This window comes from Diorhabda carinulata, chromosome 11 (genome assembly GCF_026250575.1).
Source record: "Diorhabda carinulata isolate Delta chromosome 11, icDioCari1.1, whole genome shotgun sequence".
Lineage (NCBI taxonomy): Eukaryota > Metazoa > Arthropoda > Insecta > Coleoptera > Chrysomelidae > Diorhabda > Diorhabda carinulata.
Genome location: NC_079470.1, coordinates 3,783,067 through 3,798,610, shown reverse-complemented (window position 1 = coordinate 3,798,610; position 15,544 = coordinate 3,783,067). Strand labels below are relative to the sequence as shown.

Genomic DNA, 15,544 nt, shown 5'->3' with positions numbered 1-15,544 from the left:
CAACGATGTGCCAAAGTTTCCTTGCTGCCACTGCTGCTTTAAACTTTTGTTTCCATGACTTAACAATACACGAATATCATAATTACCGCACTCCATATTATTTATTATAAGAATTTACTGTTGAGAGAATGATTAAAAGAAAGTAAAGTAATTGTACTCGTTGTAAAATTAAAAAATTAACAAGTTATGAAGAATTCTCACATATGAAAATCGACATTACTTATGAGACACCCCTATATAATCCCGTACATAAGAGGTATGGCTATTAAATAACGAGACTGGCTATGAAAAAGGGTTTTATTATAAAAATTATTCTACGTTAGAATGTTCCCTTTCAATATATTCCCTTCTCCACGCCACAAACCTTTCCATACGTTTTTTCCATTGATCGAAGTAGTGCTGGAAGTCTTCTTCGGTAAGTGGCTTTAGGAGCTCTGGTTTACCGCTTCCATCGATTCAAATCGGATACCTTTTTCTAACCTTTCAAGAAAATCTGAGCAGACCCGTTGACGCGAGAGCTTTTGGTCAGAAGTCAGATTTCTCATCATCTTCAACATCTTATCGGACATCTTGAAAACGCTTAAAAACACGTGGACGCGACGAAATTTATTACCAAACACTTGTTTGGTAATGAGTTTCTGTTGCAATTTTTCCAAGTTTCGTGTGAAATTCTATAACAATCCGTTGCTCTACTTCCTTAAACCTACATCGCTCCATGCGAATCTTCGATTGTTCCAAACACTGCAGGAAGTTTGTTAATTCCTTTCTCTTACCTTTCAAGGAAATTTGAGCAGACCTGTTGAAGCAAGAGCTTTTGGTCAGGAGTCAAAATTTTTGACACCAACTTCGCACAGACTTTTTATTTGTAATTCCTCATGTAAAATTTTTCTAACTGCTTCTTTATCGGCGTTTACAGCCTCGGAATCATCCGGATGCTCATTGACGTACAATTTGGTTGATTTTGATCTCTGTTTCCGGAGTTGAAACAGTCACAGGGTGACCTGGGCTCTGGTCATCTCCAGTTCTCTCTCGGCCATCACTAAAGTGCTTACACCACTCAAAAACACGCGGACGAGATAGATAATTGTCCTCATAGGCCTCTTGCAACAATTTATAGCACTCAGTCGGAGTTTTTTTCAATTTAAAGAGAAATTTGAGGTTGATACGTTTCAAACCGATACTACACAAATACTATAATAGTGAGGGAAACGTGTTTTGGGACGTGAATAGACAAAATATCTACTAGTTTTTCACCCCATCCGTCTAGGGCGCTCTCTAGGCGCGTAGTTTCGTTATTCAATAGCCAGACCCCGAATTTGTTATAACAAACAATTCTTGAAAATCATCGTGAATAATCCAATGAATATAAATTTGTAACCAGACGTCATAGATGGAAAACGCAGGCTAAAATTCTTGTCCTGTTGTTACAGATTCTGGCTATGAAGGATATTATTTACTAGAAGATATTCACGTAAAATGGAATATAACTTATATCCATTGAAGTGCAAAACCAGCTGATTGGTAGGCCCGGGTCATTTTTATTGAAATTTCGCGTGAGTATTTCCAACTTTTTAAAATATGCACCAATATTTTTTTTTCTCTACACACATTCTTTAAAAAAATGCTAAAAATTGATATTCAAACTGAATAAACGTGCAACCACTGTATATAAAATTAGAAATTTCTTCAAAAGAAATTCTGCAAGATTTTATTGTTTATTGAATTTATCTTTATCATTTATCTTTATCATTTATCTTTTATCTTTAGAATATCTCAAAAAACTTTAGAAAATCGTTCAAACCTAAAAGTAAGAAAAAATTGAGATCAAAATTTGAATTTTCAAATTTTTTTAACTCAAATTTGGAATAATATTTGCTTACAGAAATGTAGAATCGGTGCAAATAGACGGAGTGTTGATGCAAAAAATTTATGGTTTTGGAAATATGTCGGACAAGGAATTTTTTTTATGTCACAGCATTATTTTCACGTAATCTACTCCGAAATTTTTGCATCAAGTCTCCGAACTATAGTAAGAGTGACAGATAAATTTAAGAAAATTATAGAAAGTAGAAACATGAATAAACACAATCGAAAATTTGAAAAGTGAATATTAAAAAATGAAGAGGAATGATAGTAAACCAAAAAAAGGAATGTTTGATAACGAGAGGACAAAGATTGATAACTATATTTGAACACTTGTGAATCATTATCATAGAAAATGGAAAAATACGAATCAGAAATAACGAAAGAAAAACAATATTCGTTAAAAGAAATAAAAATGATGATAGTATCTACTTTAATATTTGGAAGTGAAACCCGAATAAAGGACAATAAGTAAAATAATAGCGGCAGAAGGAAAATAGCAGGGAAAAGAGAAGAAAGCCACAAAGCCTAATAAGAAAAGTGGCAGAAGCGAAAATACATAAGAAAAGAAGGAAAAGAAGATGCAGAAAAACTTGGATAGATCAAAGAAAGAGAAAAATAATACGACAAATGGATGAAATAGTATAGGACAGTGAAAAATGATAAAGGGAGAATAAAATCACAAAAATCTTACGTTCGAAATTTTTTTAATTTCGACTAAAGTTACAGGGTTTCGAAAAAATTGGAAATTGATGTAATGTCGTTTCGTATCTCAGCCACTTGATAATATTTTGAAGCGTCAACTCAGTTTTAGAAGAATCATCAGGTGGAATCATTTATTTGATAACTAATTAGCAAAAAATTCTTCATCGAAATTTATTCGCTTTTGTCACTGTTTAATATGAGGATTGTCTGGAAGGTTTCCGACTTTTTGATCTCATCATAATATCATCTCAGCACTTATCAATTTCAAATTTCGGCGCATAGTTTCTGTTTGACGACCGTATAAATGAGCCTGTATGAAGAGTTTTCTGCAAATACGAAAAATTGATTATTGAACTGTATTTAAATATTTATTTAAACCATAATTTACGACCATAAAATATTGGTCAGCTGAATTCGAAAGTGGTTTTATCAATTTGTGAGCGACAACCAGTGAGATCATCTGAAAAGATCACCAAATAGTATTTGACGATTTTTAACAAAGATTAGAAACTTAAAGAAGTTGAAGAATTGTGGAAGTTTAAGGTATCCGCGTGTTTGCTCGCCAAAGGTCTTATTGAAGCGGTTTAAGCAAAATGAGTCGATTAAGCTATAAATGAGACTTATGTCCACCACTACACTCCTGAAACGAAAAAAAAAACAGTCAAGACAGGGGATTGTAAAGAGGGCGCACCTGCTCCGAAAAAGGCAAAGTTATAGAAACTGTTTTATGGGATTGTCCTCATCGACGTACTTTGAGTAGAGAAACTATAAGGTGAAAATATTACGCAGCATACGTAAAAAAACACGATCGCATTTATAGAAAAAGAAATTATTTTTCCATCAGGATAAAGCACCTTCCCACACCTCAGTGCTGCCATGTTTAAAATTCATGAATTGCATTCCGAATTCGTTGATCACCCATCGTTTCTATCGTAACTATTAATTGAAAGGGTTAACAAGGTTAGAGCATCGCTAGACTTAAAAGGAGACTATGTTAAGACATCAAAATGATCATAGGAAAAAATTGAAGAAATATTTCAGACAAACCTCGTACAATATTTTGAGGCAACACAGCTGTATAAAATTTAAATGAGCGTTGTTAATTTTTGATATCTACTCAACTTCTACGGTGTGGAACATGAAATGGAATATGTTGGGACGGAATGATTTTGGAGTAGTTTTCAATTCAATTCAGTCATTCAAGTTGTAATCGATGAAAAAAAGATCTTAATGTGTTTTCTGAAAATTCTCGCCCAAACATTAACTTTCTCAGGATATTTCGGATGTTCCCTTATCCAGAAGAAAGTTGGTTAGTTGGCCACTATCACTCTGTATAATTATTTTTAAAAAATGTATAATATCTAAAACTACTAATCGTCGTGTCCAAGCATTTTTCCCAATACGCCTCCCGTTGTCCCATTGCTGTATTTTCCTTTGTAAATTGGTCTAATTCCAATGTTCCGAAGTCAACAGAACTATGATAAAAATCCATTGAAAGTGATTGTGAAATGTTCCTTTCATTATTATGTGTTTCAAAAATATGCACTCGCGTACATACAAATAGTTTGTAGTATACGTGTATGTCCAACACTCTTACTTGTGACATCAAAAATGTAGAAAGAAAAAAACTCGTTGATTCACTTATTTTTTTACTTGGTTAAAGTATGGCATAATAAAAACTGGAACTTCTCCAGTATTATTCAATTTAATGCTATAAATATGATCATTATTAAAATATTCTGCTGTTAATGTACTGAATATCTTGATTTCATAATCAATTCTAAATTATTATTAATAATAATCATTTATATGCAACACAAAATCAAGAAAATATATATAAAAAAAGTTTTTAGTTATTAGAATCGCGTTAAAAGAGAAAATAGAATGTAACAAAAATAGATCAGTATCAGACCAAGTTTTTAAATTGAAGCAAATAACACCGGGGAAAAAATTTGAACTTGTGCCACACTCTTATTTTTTACTTTGATCGATGATTGTTAGTAAAAAAAATATTGCCCAAAAGTTGATTGATTTATAATTTGAATATTTTAACGAAAAATTACTGCCGGAAACAAAAAACAAAAATTAAAAAAGTTTTATTACAAATTTACGATAGCGCTTTTCTATATATGAAATGTCTTTATGGAATTTCTGCTCGTGCCATTCACTCACAGTTCCCAAAAGTCAAAGAAAAAGATCCATATGAATCTTTAGTGACGTGATGTATCCCAATAAGCCAACAATTCGCTAACAAAGTCTTTGTACAGCTCAATCTTATACTGAACAAAAATCTATTAACTTGATTTACCTATTTTATGATAAAAGTCACCCACCAATGGACCTCCCGGGAAAAACAATTCCAGAGAGAAAATGTATTCATTCCATAAATACTAAACTATAGAGTGAACTGAGAGGAATATGTCATTTGATCTTATTTAAACTCTTCTTACATTTAAGAATCTCAATGCTTTCAAATGCATCCATCAATTTGTTATTGAATACAATGTAGCCTGGTCGTCAATACTCGTTTTCGGTCCGTCCTTATTTTAAATGAGCTAAATGCACTTTAAACCGGACATTAACGGACCTCTTGGTCTGTCCGACATATTTCCTGTCGCATTCGAGTTCATTACAACTAATTTCATGAATACCACTCTTCCAAATCTGGTATTTTTTCCTTGGGATTACCCAACAATTGTTTTGATATATTTATAAATCAAGTTTACCCCCAAATAGGGTGCTTTCATTCTTTAAAAAGTATTTGTTTTTTTTTTTAGTTTATCTTATAAGTTCTTGATATGAAGTAATATATTTAATTAAAAGTGAAAAAATAATATGTAAATATTTGATTCAAAATCGCAAAAATTTCAAATTTTTAACTATACCAGAAGACGGTTCTCATTGGTTTTTGGTTAATAAAAATATATATTTTGATAAAGACATAAGATAAGCCGAAACGTCAATTTTTATCTATTAAAAATTATTTAAAAAAAAAACTAATTTTGAAACAGAAGAGACCCAAAATCGAGAACATTTATAAACAAACAAATCGAATGTCTATGAAATAAGAAATTTTTATATATAAAAGAGCGGTTTCTTATTGGGAACGTGGCAACGAAACACCAGAGTGTTTAATATATTTTTCGAGCTTTCGAATATTTATGTATTCATCGTCTGGGAAAAAAATAATTAAGATTTTCGGTGATTTTTGATAGTTTTAATGCTTATATAAATTTTTAAACTCATAAAATATTGAATTTTGATTTCTATGAGTTTAAAAATCCTCAATTATCTCAGAAACGGCTGGTACGATTTTTATAAATTTTTGTGCGCAAGGGTTGGTCAAATTATATCTGGATATTTGTCTAGTACTCAAGTGTGGATCGTCTTCTAACAGGACACAAACATCTGAAGATTTGTTTTCAGTCTATGCAATTTTTCTGCGTTCTGATTTGGATAAATCTTTTACTGAACCAGTTTTTTACTAATTTACTGACATTAGATCTTGTTATGGGATTTCGGTTAGGATGTAAATTATTAAAGATATTACACGTTTCTTCTTAACTTCTACGCCTATCATCATATCTTAATCTCATTGAAATATCAAATCGTTCTTTTTCAAATGAATTATCCATTGTAACTTCAATAAATATTAATTTATTGAAACGTCAAATTTGTTATTGTAGCTGTAGCTAAATGTATGGGGAACATTTGATGAAAAATAATAAGTTTTGCTTAAGGATTTTGAAAAGCGAAAAATATATAGGATGATCATTTTGAAATAACAAAGTTCATTATTTTTCCGGAAAATGGAAAGTTCTAACAACAATATAAATACAACCATCATACCAGCCGTATCACAAGACCCTTGTACACAAAAATTTATGAAAATCGTACAAGCCGTTTCCTAGATAATCGAGGCGTTCTTTACATAAAACTCACTCTGTATATAAGATGAAGAAGAAAGCAGTTTTCATAAAAAAATTGATGAAATTGATTTAAAATCAAACCGGTAGGAGACTAAAAGATTAAAAGTTTTAAAACTATTAATAAATTTAATTTGTGTAATTCTTTTGTGATTAATATATTTATAAATTATTAAACTGTGTGTTTAATGTCTTTAAATTTTGGTTACAGGGAGGAAAACAATGGAACGACCGCCCCGTAACGAGCCGCCGGTGGAGCCCGTCAATGGAGTGGTACAACCACCAGTTCATCCGCCTCCAGACAGCCCGGGGCGTATTACTAACCAGCTGCAATTCTTGCAGAAAACGGTTTTAAAGGCTGTTTGGAAGCACCAATTTGCTTGGCCATTTCAACAGCCTGTGGATGCCAAAAAACTAAATTTGCCCGTAAGTTTAATTAATCTCTCTACTGTATATTTAGCAAAGCTACATGTTACTAGTAAGAATACATTCAATTTCAGCATCAATTATCCAATTTCCGCGCGTGATGTTTTAACTTTCGTTTCGCCGTGTATAGAGCTCGTTGCCCTTAATCCCTCATGTCGCTGGTTAAATTGTGATATTTGTGATTGAGTCTGTGATTCCATATTTTACTAATGTATTTGTTGTTAAATTCAGTTGTTGCTCCTTTACGATTTGGGACATTAAAAAGCAGCGTTAAACTATCAAAGACTATGATTCCAAACTAGACAGTGAAGATGGTACAAAAAGAAAATCAATGAAATCAGCAGACAATCAGGAGTTGGACTTGGCAATGTATACAACTTGGTTTATGCAAATTAGAAGTCAAGGACAATCAATCATTTGTGAAAAATCACTGCAAATAAACCAAATTATAAATGGTGATCCTAATTTGAAAACTACAACTAGCTGGCTTCAACGTTTTAAATCCAGGTACGGGATAAGGTAGATAGACATACAGGTGAGAGACTGTCAGCTGATGTAGTATCTGCCAAAATTTTTAAGAAGGCATTTAATAAATTTTGCAAAGCTGGTTTTGAAACCAAGAACATTGTTTAAAATGCGGACGAAATAGATATCAACTGGAAAAAACTTTTTTCCTTGTTTCCAAAAGGGGAACTGCAGTGTCTGGATACAAAATCCACATTACAGCCATGGTTTGCGTTAACTCTACTGGCGATCAGAGGCTCCCGCTGCTTATTATTGGGAAAGCAAAACAGCCTAGATGTTTTAAGATCATAAGCAAGCACCCCGTTGTATACAAAATTAAAAAAAATCCTGGATGAAAATAGAGATTTTTGGTGACTGGTTTGAGAACGTTTTTATCCCACATGTGAAACAACACCAACAAAAAACAGGATCAACCAATTCACCCACACGATGGCAAGTTCAATGTGTTGTATCTAACGCCAAATGTGACGTCAGTCCTACTACCAACGGACCAGGGTGTGATAGAAACATTTAAACGATTCTACAGAAATCAATTGCTTCAATTGCTGCTTCTAGATATGGAAAATGGTGAAGAATCTATGCTAAGCAGTTATAGGAAATTGAATTTAAAAGTCGCCGTCTGCATGGGCCTCCATGAAAGACACCACACTTGGAAAAACATGGAATAAACTGTGTCCCAAACCACGAGTTTCGCAAAAAAATCGTGATACTGATCCAAATGAACCACAAGAAAGTGATGATTTGAATGAAATAAGAGAAATTATCTAAGAAACACACATAAACTATTGGTTAAATTGCAACGTCGACGATCCTGGTTATCAGATTCTCTCTATGAAGAAATTGTGCAGCAGATAAAGAACGATAATCAGGAAGTAGGAGAGGAATAGGTGTTTGGAAAACACTATGAAGTGGCTAGAGCGTCAAACTGAGTATGACGCCATTCAGCTTCTGTTTTTAAAAAGACTAAGAGATTTAGCTGCAAAAAAACTTGTTTGTGATAGTCTTAAACAAAACAAAAATATCTGATTTCTTTTGTCAGCATCCTTAAACATACACAATTAAAGGTGTTCTGTAAATTATATTTGCTGTTTTTTGTTTAAAAATTTTTTTACGTTGGGGTTAATTAATAAACACTGTCTCTTACGTTCTTAATTTATTTGAACACACTACACTAACTTATAATAATTCACTTATCACTATCGCTTAACTAACTTGAGTAATGTATTCAAATTCTTCAATATCTTTACTATTTGTTCTGTTCACTACAACTATTTATTATTAACGGAACTAATCTACGCTACATAAATTCCTTATATATCCAAAAATAATTCTGCAAAGAACTAGAAAAATAAAGTAACAAATCAAATTAAGAAATAGAAAAATCTTTTGTTTAGTTGTATATATTGATAAAAGAGTTGAGTTACAGTATATTATTCATATTAGAGTGCGATTAAGACTAAAATTGAGTCCAAATCAGTAATCCAGATTTTCAATTATCCAGACACTAACTTACATCAAATAATGCGATGCTGTACTGTAAAAGATATCATGTTTCTTTATTGGTTACTATATTATCTGCATTTAACTAGAGATTGTCTATCATGAAAAGTTTTTATTTTTTTTATTTTTAGGACTATCACAGAATAATTAAACAACCAATGGACCTGGGAACAATTAAGAAGCGATTAGATAATAATTATTATTGGTCGGGCAAAGAATGCATCCAAGATTTCAACAGTATGTTCACGAACTGTTACGTTTACAATAAACCCGGAGAAGATGTTGTTGTTATGGCCCAGACTTTGGAAAAGGTGAGTCTCTTTTACCTTTCCTTTCAATTCTATTATTAATATGAATCTGGCTGGTTTGGAAACGGGATACGAATGAATCTACAAAATAAAAGAGAAATTAAGAAAAATGAAATCTATGGGCCAAAAAAAGGTGCAGAATCCAAAGTATCACTTAGGTCCACAAGAAAAGTGTGATAATTTTATAAAAATTTGTTATAATTTTCAGAATTTTAATGTCTATTTATGTATTAGGTATTTTTGACAAAAGTGGCTGATATGCCAAAGGAAGAGATAGTGGTGGAAACCCCGCCTGCCAGAGGAGCAGGGAAAGGTAAAAAAGGTCGTGCCAGTACAGCTGGTGGGGTTAATCCTGTAGCCGCTTCGGCAGGTAGAGGAAGACCTCCAGCAACAGTTTCATCCACTAGCGTTACTCCAGTGGCCACGACCACAGGTTAGTCACTTTAATATGTGAAATATATAAATATAATGAAAAAATTTACAAAAATTTCTTATCCATTTTTTCACAAAAAAAATGGTGTACAAATTATAAAAGCAAAAAAACGAGAAAATATTGTTTTCCATAATTTGTTTGGATTGTTTCAATTCCTTACCATATTGACGTGATTGTGAAATTACAAGGTATTTTGACAAAAGAATAGTTTTTAAATTTGCTCTCATCTACTCCCAACTCTACAAAAAGATCAAGCTTTCATTTTCTTCCAACTGCGTTAGGTTTGACTTATAAAGGCTTTTCCCATGGTTTGTTACTTGGTTGATTTAATCTAAGTATAATTAAGAACTTGACCTATATTTTTTTATTTAGTAAAGCAGCCAAACTTCCGTTAGTTTTGTTTTGGTTAATTTCAATGATATTCATCTACCTTTTCGTTAAATCAGTTAGCCACTTCTTTTTTAGTCTTTTAGTTTTGTTCGGTTTAAGTAGTGGTTGTAATAAGAAATTTGGGTGATTTTCTAATCTTTTATTTCCGATTTCGATGACATCTTTCAAATATGGTATCCCAAGATTTTCATGTATTGTTTAATACATAACATGGTGCATTAATGAGCATACATAAAGCTTTTCGCTGGCTTCTTTGTTTAGCCTTCTACCCATATTGATTTAATGATAGTTTTAAACTTATTCTATATATATTGAACTGAATTCTCGAGAGGTTTTCCTCTTATACGACTATTTTATATTTCATCACATAAATAGCACATGTCGTACAATTATCTAGCATAAGGCGAATATATATATATATATATATATATATATATATATATATATATATATATATAAGTATATATTTCATGTAGGTCATCCTAAAAGTGTAGTGTATAACACGTTCGGAAACTGAATATTTAGCCCTTATATGAAATATCACACAATATACTATTTCTATTTTGAACCATTGTTGTTCTTGCTGGAATTGGTTTTCTTGAAATACTTTCGAAAAGCATAAGAAAAACAAATACAAACCTTTTTATGATGATACTATTTCAATCTGATCCTTGATGTTCAAACATTAACGAGCTTTTTAACACTGAAAAAATAATACAAGCAGAAAACTGTTACTTAAAATGTTTATCCATTCTTAAAATAGAAATTATTATTTTTAGGATCTTCAGGTTTACCTTTGGGCACTCAAGCACCATCTACAGTTCCGGGCAGTACAGCGACTACTACTATAGCTGCAGCTAATATGAACAACAGTTCATTATCCTCACAGCAACTAAACACTCCCAATACCATTCATGGTAGCGGTCCCAATTTAGCAAATTCCCTAGACCCCAGTGGCGTCCTACCAGGGAACGTCATGCCACCTGCACAACCAGCTAAGGTTAGTTGAACATTAAAAATTAATATCAATCTCGCTCTATCTGCTAAAGTTGAGAAATAATACTAAGTTCCCTTGTATTAATATAAAATTAAGAAGATCCAAAAATCTAGTAAATATCTTGAATTTTCTGTAACCTTGTGATACTTTACTGAACACACTGTTTACTACTCACAATCATTTTACCTGGCCCTTCGAGCCGGATATGAACCAGGGAACAATCAAAGGACTAGACAGTTTAATTGTGAGAGTAGTAGTGAAAAGTGTGGTCATTATGAAGATAATAAACTTATTTCAACTGTGATAACATTAAGTCAATAATTTATATTTTAGGTAAAAAAGGGCGTGAAGAGAAAGGCCGATACTACGACGCCTGCTACTGCCTACGACTATCCACCTCCTCTAGAATCGAAATCAGCAAAAATATCGACACGTCGAGAGTCAGGCAGGCAAATAAAGAAACCTACAAGGCCTGAACTAGATGGTCACGTACCACAACCTGCCTCACATAAAACTAAAGAAAAGCTGCCAGAATCCCTTAAGGCTTGTTATGAAATTTTGTTGGAATTATTTTCAAAGAAACATTCTGTAAGTATATAATTAGATTGTTGATTTTTGATGGTGTCATTTGTTGTTATTGTCCCACCTTTTTTATTCAAGAATACCAGATGAAATAAATGATTCAGCCGCCAAGATCATGTTCTATTATCAGTGAATTTATTGTAAAAGGTGTATGAATACTGTACAATAAAAGCATTGAAATTTTAAAAATCTCTAGGGATTATTTCTATATGGGAGGTGATTATGATAAATAGAGTCGAATTTTGCTAGGACTAACCTCTTAACTCTTTGTGTATTGAAAAGAACCTTTTTAATTGTAAAATAGTTGAAATTATAAGTTATAATTTGCTGAAATGATGAATAGTTATGTAACTGATATATATTTGATGTTACAATACGAGCTTTTTAACACTGATTTTTATAATGTTATGAATAATTAACAAACAATTGTCGGACGGTAATTTTGAAAAAATATTTTAATTTTACAGAGTTACGCTTGGCCGTTTTATCAACCGGTAGACGCGGAACTATTGGGTTTACATGACTATCACGACATAATTAAAAAACCAATGGACTTTAGTACAGTTAAAAGTAAAATGGAAAATAGAGAATACCGCACACCGCAGGACTTCGCCGCCGACGTTAGACTGATTTTTAGTAATTGTTACAAATACAACCCTTCTGACCACGATGTGGTTGCCATGGCGAGGAAGTTGCAGGATGTGTTTGAAGTTAGGTAAGTTACAACTTTTAGAATCTTTAAATATTATTTTACCTTATTTATAATGATGAAAATATTTTAACTGAGCCTTGATGTATTAATTATACGAGCTTTTTAACACTGAAAAAAATATATATTTTTCTATTTATTTGTTCTAATTCAAAATAAGTTGCATTAAAGATATTATTTAAAATTTTCAGATATGCTAAAATCCCCGATGAACCAGTCAACCGAGCTGTTAATAACGTAGCCGCCAAATCGGAATCCAGTTCTTCCGGTTCAAGTTCGGATTCCTCTAGTGACACTGATGACTCTGAAGAAGAACGACGAACTAAACAACTTAAATTACTGGAGAAAGAGGTGAGTTTTTTAATAATCTAATATTTATAACTCGTTAATAACAAATTGTAGTGGATTGCAATTTGCATTTCTGTTATGTTGGGTTCTTGAAATTCATTATTTATAAGATATTATAACAAGTTTCATTAAGAAATATGAAGTGAGTAACATCTTGAAAGGTATAGTTTTTTACAGAAATCAAGTTTCATAACCTACTTGATCTTTTAACGTTTTTTCTAAAATCTGACTGTCCACTTACAATTCCTTTGTGTTGTTTTACCTTCAATAGCTATGTAATAATGTAGGCAAAGTTACAAGGAACAGAAAAATAACTTAGATAATTTTGTTAGAATGAAATTTACTGTGGCACGAAAGCTAAAAAAATCAATTGAGAGTTCCATGGAATTCCAAGTAGTTCAAATGACGCTTTATCTCAAATTCCCTTTCCTTGTAAGTGCTTCAGTACAATTTCAGAATCTTCGATAGCTACGTAATCATGTAGGCAAAGTTTCAAGAGATAGAAGAATTTTAAATGTGAAATCTGTAGATATACAGCAAACAGCCAAATTCATACACAGATGAGAGGTACACTCCACAATCTCCTTTAATGTAGTTAAGGATATTCACCATCACAGTGTCAGATCAGCAGACCATCTACGAACCACAACAGCAAGAACTACTATGGGCCAAAAATCGATTGCATTTCAAGGACTAAGGTACTACAATCAGCTGCCAAAAGAGGTTTAACAGGTTTAAAGTGGACCTTCGGAAGCTGTAACTTTTTTAAAAGCTTGTCATAAGAGGACAATGTACACTATTGTATAAAAATGCTGTAACCATTCTTATTTAATTTCGCTTTCAAGTCCCATATGGCACTACCTTAGCCCCGGGTACTATATGCTAACAAATTATGGTTATTTTAGTTTTTGTAAATTTTTGTTTCAATAATATATGATTATTAAACTTATCTAGTCTTGTTAAAATATAATTAACTGTGGCATTAAAGCTATAGAAAAAATAAATAAATTGAGAACTCAAAGAAATAAAAGTAGTTCAAATGAACCAAAAAAATAATATAAAACAAATGTATCTTTTAATTAGAACCACTATTGTGGGAAATACAGATATTTAAAAAGAAATGTACAAAAAGAAGCTTGATACTGAATGACAAAAGGATCTATTTAATAGCGAGTATTTCTTCCTCTGGTTACAAACTATCAATTAAATCCCATTTGTATTGAGATGGTGGCTGTTAGCTGGCCATAACTCCGCATGGATTTCAATCTCTTCTGTAATTTTCGACAATGTCGAAAAATCGACAAAAAAATGTCTCCTACAAAAAAAGCCAAAGGTACGACTTGCAGTTCTAATATGTATGTATGGCTCTTCATATAATTGCCACCCCATACCATTACTGATCTGCCATCAGATCTTGGTTACACACAGCAATGCACAAACCTTTCGTTTGCTCTAGACAAAATCTGAGAAGGTATGGTGATCTCTCCAACAAACTGTAGTCATATTCTTGATGTACTGCAGTTAATGGAGTTCTTGATTTACACGCCCATGGTCCTGACCAGATCTTCTTTGTTTTCTTCTTCTTTTTGAAATAATCAAATGGAATATATTAGTTCAAAGGTTATTTAGAAAACGTTGAATCACTTGTCATTAGATTTATTGTTATTTACACCTTAATTAAGATATGTATAATATGAGGAGACTGGTTGAGTCTCAACTATATTTTGTTTGTTATAAGCATTAGTTAATTTGTGTTACCTGCCATTAAAAACTTTATAAATAACCATAAAATATTTTAGTAAAGAATTTGTTAAATATTTGAATCTTTATGCTTTAGAAACTGACTATTGTGCCTTATGAAATCTTTGTACCTCTTGGAATGTGAGAAGACTTCTATAATCAACACATTATCTCACTTTTCACAAGTGAAATTATGATTTTTCGCTAACGTTAGGGTTTATTACGAAATTTTCATGTTTCAAGTTACGAGAGCCAAGTCGAGTACTATGACAAAATTATTTTAAAATAAACCATTTCTTGCATTTTAGAAAATTTCCATATTTTGTACGGGAGCAAAAAGTATTGCTGATCCTTTATCAATAAAAAAAATAGAGATATTGACAGGTAACAGAATTAAGTCAGTGAAATACAGTTTTTTCGTTGAAAGCTTCAGTCAAATAACAAATTACTTTTTCTAGAGAGTATATTAATTTGCTACATTTTATTTATGAGCAAATTTATTTTCTTTATAGCTAACGGCGATGCAAGAAAAGATGCGTAAATTAGTAGACGAAAGTTCGCGCAGGAAAAAAGAGAAAAAGAAGGATAAAGTAAAGAAAAAACCGACATCAGGTGCGTCAATAGCGAATGCCTCTTTATCAACGTTACCAAATAGTAGCAGCGCGGGCATGGGTAAGCCGGGCTCCGGTGGACACGGGTCCTTAAACAAGTCAAACAACAACAATTCGATCACCGCGGATAGCGTTGACGACAGCATCGCTAGTGTTGTGTCGGGAGCTGATCTGAAGATGGCTGGTTCTGATTCGCACCATCCTCAAACTGGTGCGGCGACGACACACCATCCGCCTGCTGGTAAGTCGATCAACATGCACCACAACATGGCGGCGAACGCTGGCGCCAACGCTTCCGCGCAGGCAAAAACACCTAAAAGTAAAGGTGAGATAATTTTTTTCCACTCTATTAGGTACCTATGTGTAATGCTGCACCCCACAATTTAGCTCTTTGTTCATGGTAGGAGTTGCTTGTCTACATTCTTTTCTCAAAATATGCATCTAATAATTTGACTTTATAATGCATGATTAAAGCACATAG

The 15,544-nt window shown here is 32.5% G+C and overlaps 1 protein-coding gene and 3 non-coding genes across 16 annotated transcripts in view; all 4 read left to right on the top strand.

Annotated features, from left to right (window-relative positions):
• The window catches only part of LOC130899732 (bromodomain-containing protein 3-like), a 76,338-nt gene that overhangs the window by 25,196 nt on the left and 35,598 nt on the right, over nt 1-15,544 (top strand). For 7 of the 13 annotated variants that reach the window (XM_057809892.1, XM_057809891.1, XM_057809895.1 and 4 more), the window contains 9 exons: nt 1,431-1,553; nt 6,706-6,920; nt 9,077-9,256; nt 9,488-9,686; nt 10,856-11,076; nt 11,407-11,661; nt 12,123-12,370; nt 12,556-12,715; nt 14,965-15,388. In XM_057809892.1, the coding sequence (XP_057665875.1) occupies nt 6,717-6,920; nt 9,077-9,256; nt 9,488-9,686; nt 10,856-11,076; nt 11,407-11,661; nt 12,123-12,370; nt 12,556-12,715; nt 14,965-15,388 (1,891 nt within the window). In that variant the 5' untranslated portion in view covers nt 1,431-1,553; nt 6,706-6,716. The remainder of the gene's footprint in view (nt 1-1,430; nt 1,554-6,705; nt 6,921-9,076; nt 9,257-9,487; nt 9,687-10,855; nt 11,077-11,406; nt 11,662-12,122; nt 12,371-12,555; nt 12,716-14,964; nt 15,389-15,544) is intronic. The other 6 variants (XM_057809893.1, XM_057809894.1, XM_057809897.1 and 3 more) reach the window with 3 other exon arrangements.
• On the top strand, nt 10,717-10,788 carry LOC130899775 (small nucleolar RNA SNORD36). Its single transcript, XR_009060077.1, has one exon. It is a non-coding gene; the product is annotated as a small nucleolar RNA SNORD36 (small nucleolar RNA).
• LOC130899774 (small nucleolar RNA SNORD36) lies at nt 11,983-12,054 on the top strand. The gene has a single exon (XR_009060076.1). It is a non-coding gene; the product is annotated as a small nucleolar RNA SNORD36 (small nucleolar RNA).
• Nucleotides 12,415-12,484, top strand: LOC130899773 (small nucleolar RNA SNORD36). Its single transcript, XR_009060075.1, has one exon. It is a non-coding gene; the product is annotated as a small nucleolar RNA SNORD36 (small nucleolar RNA).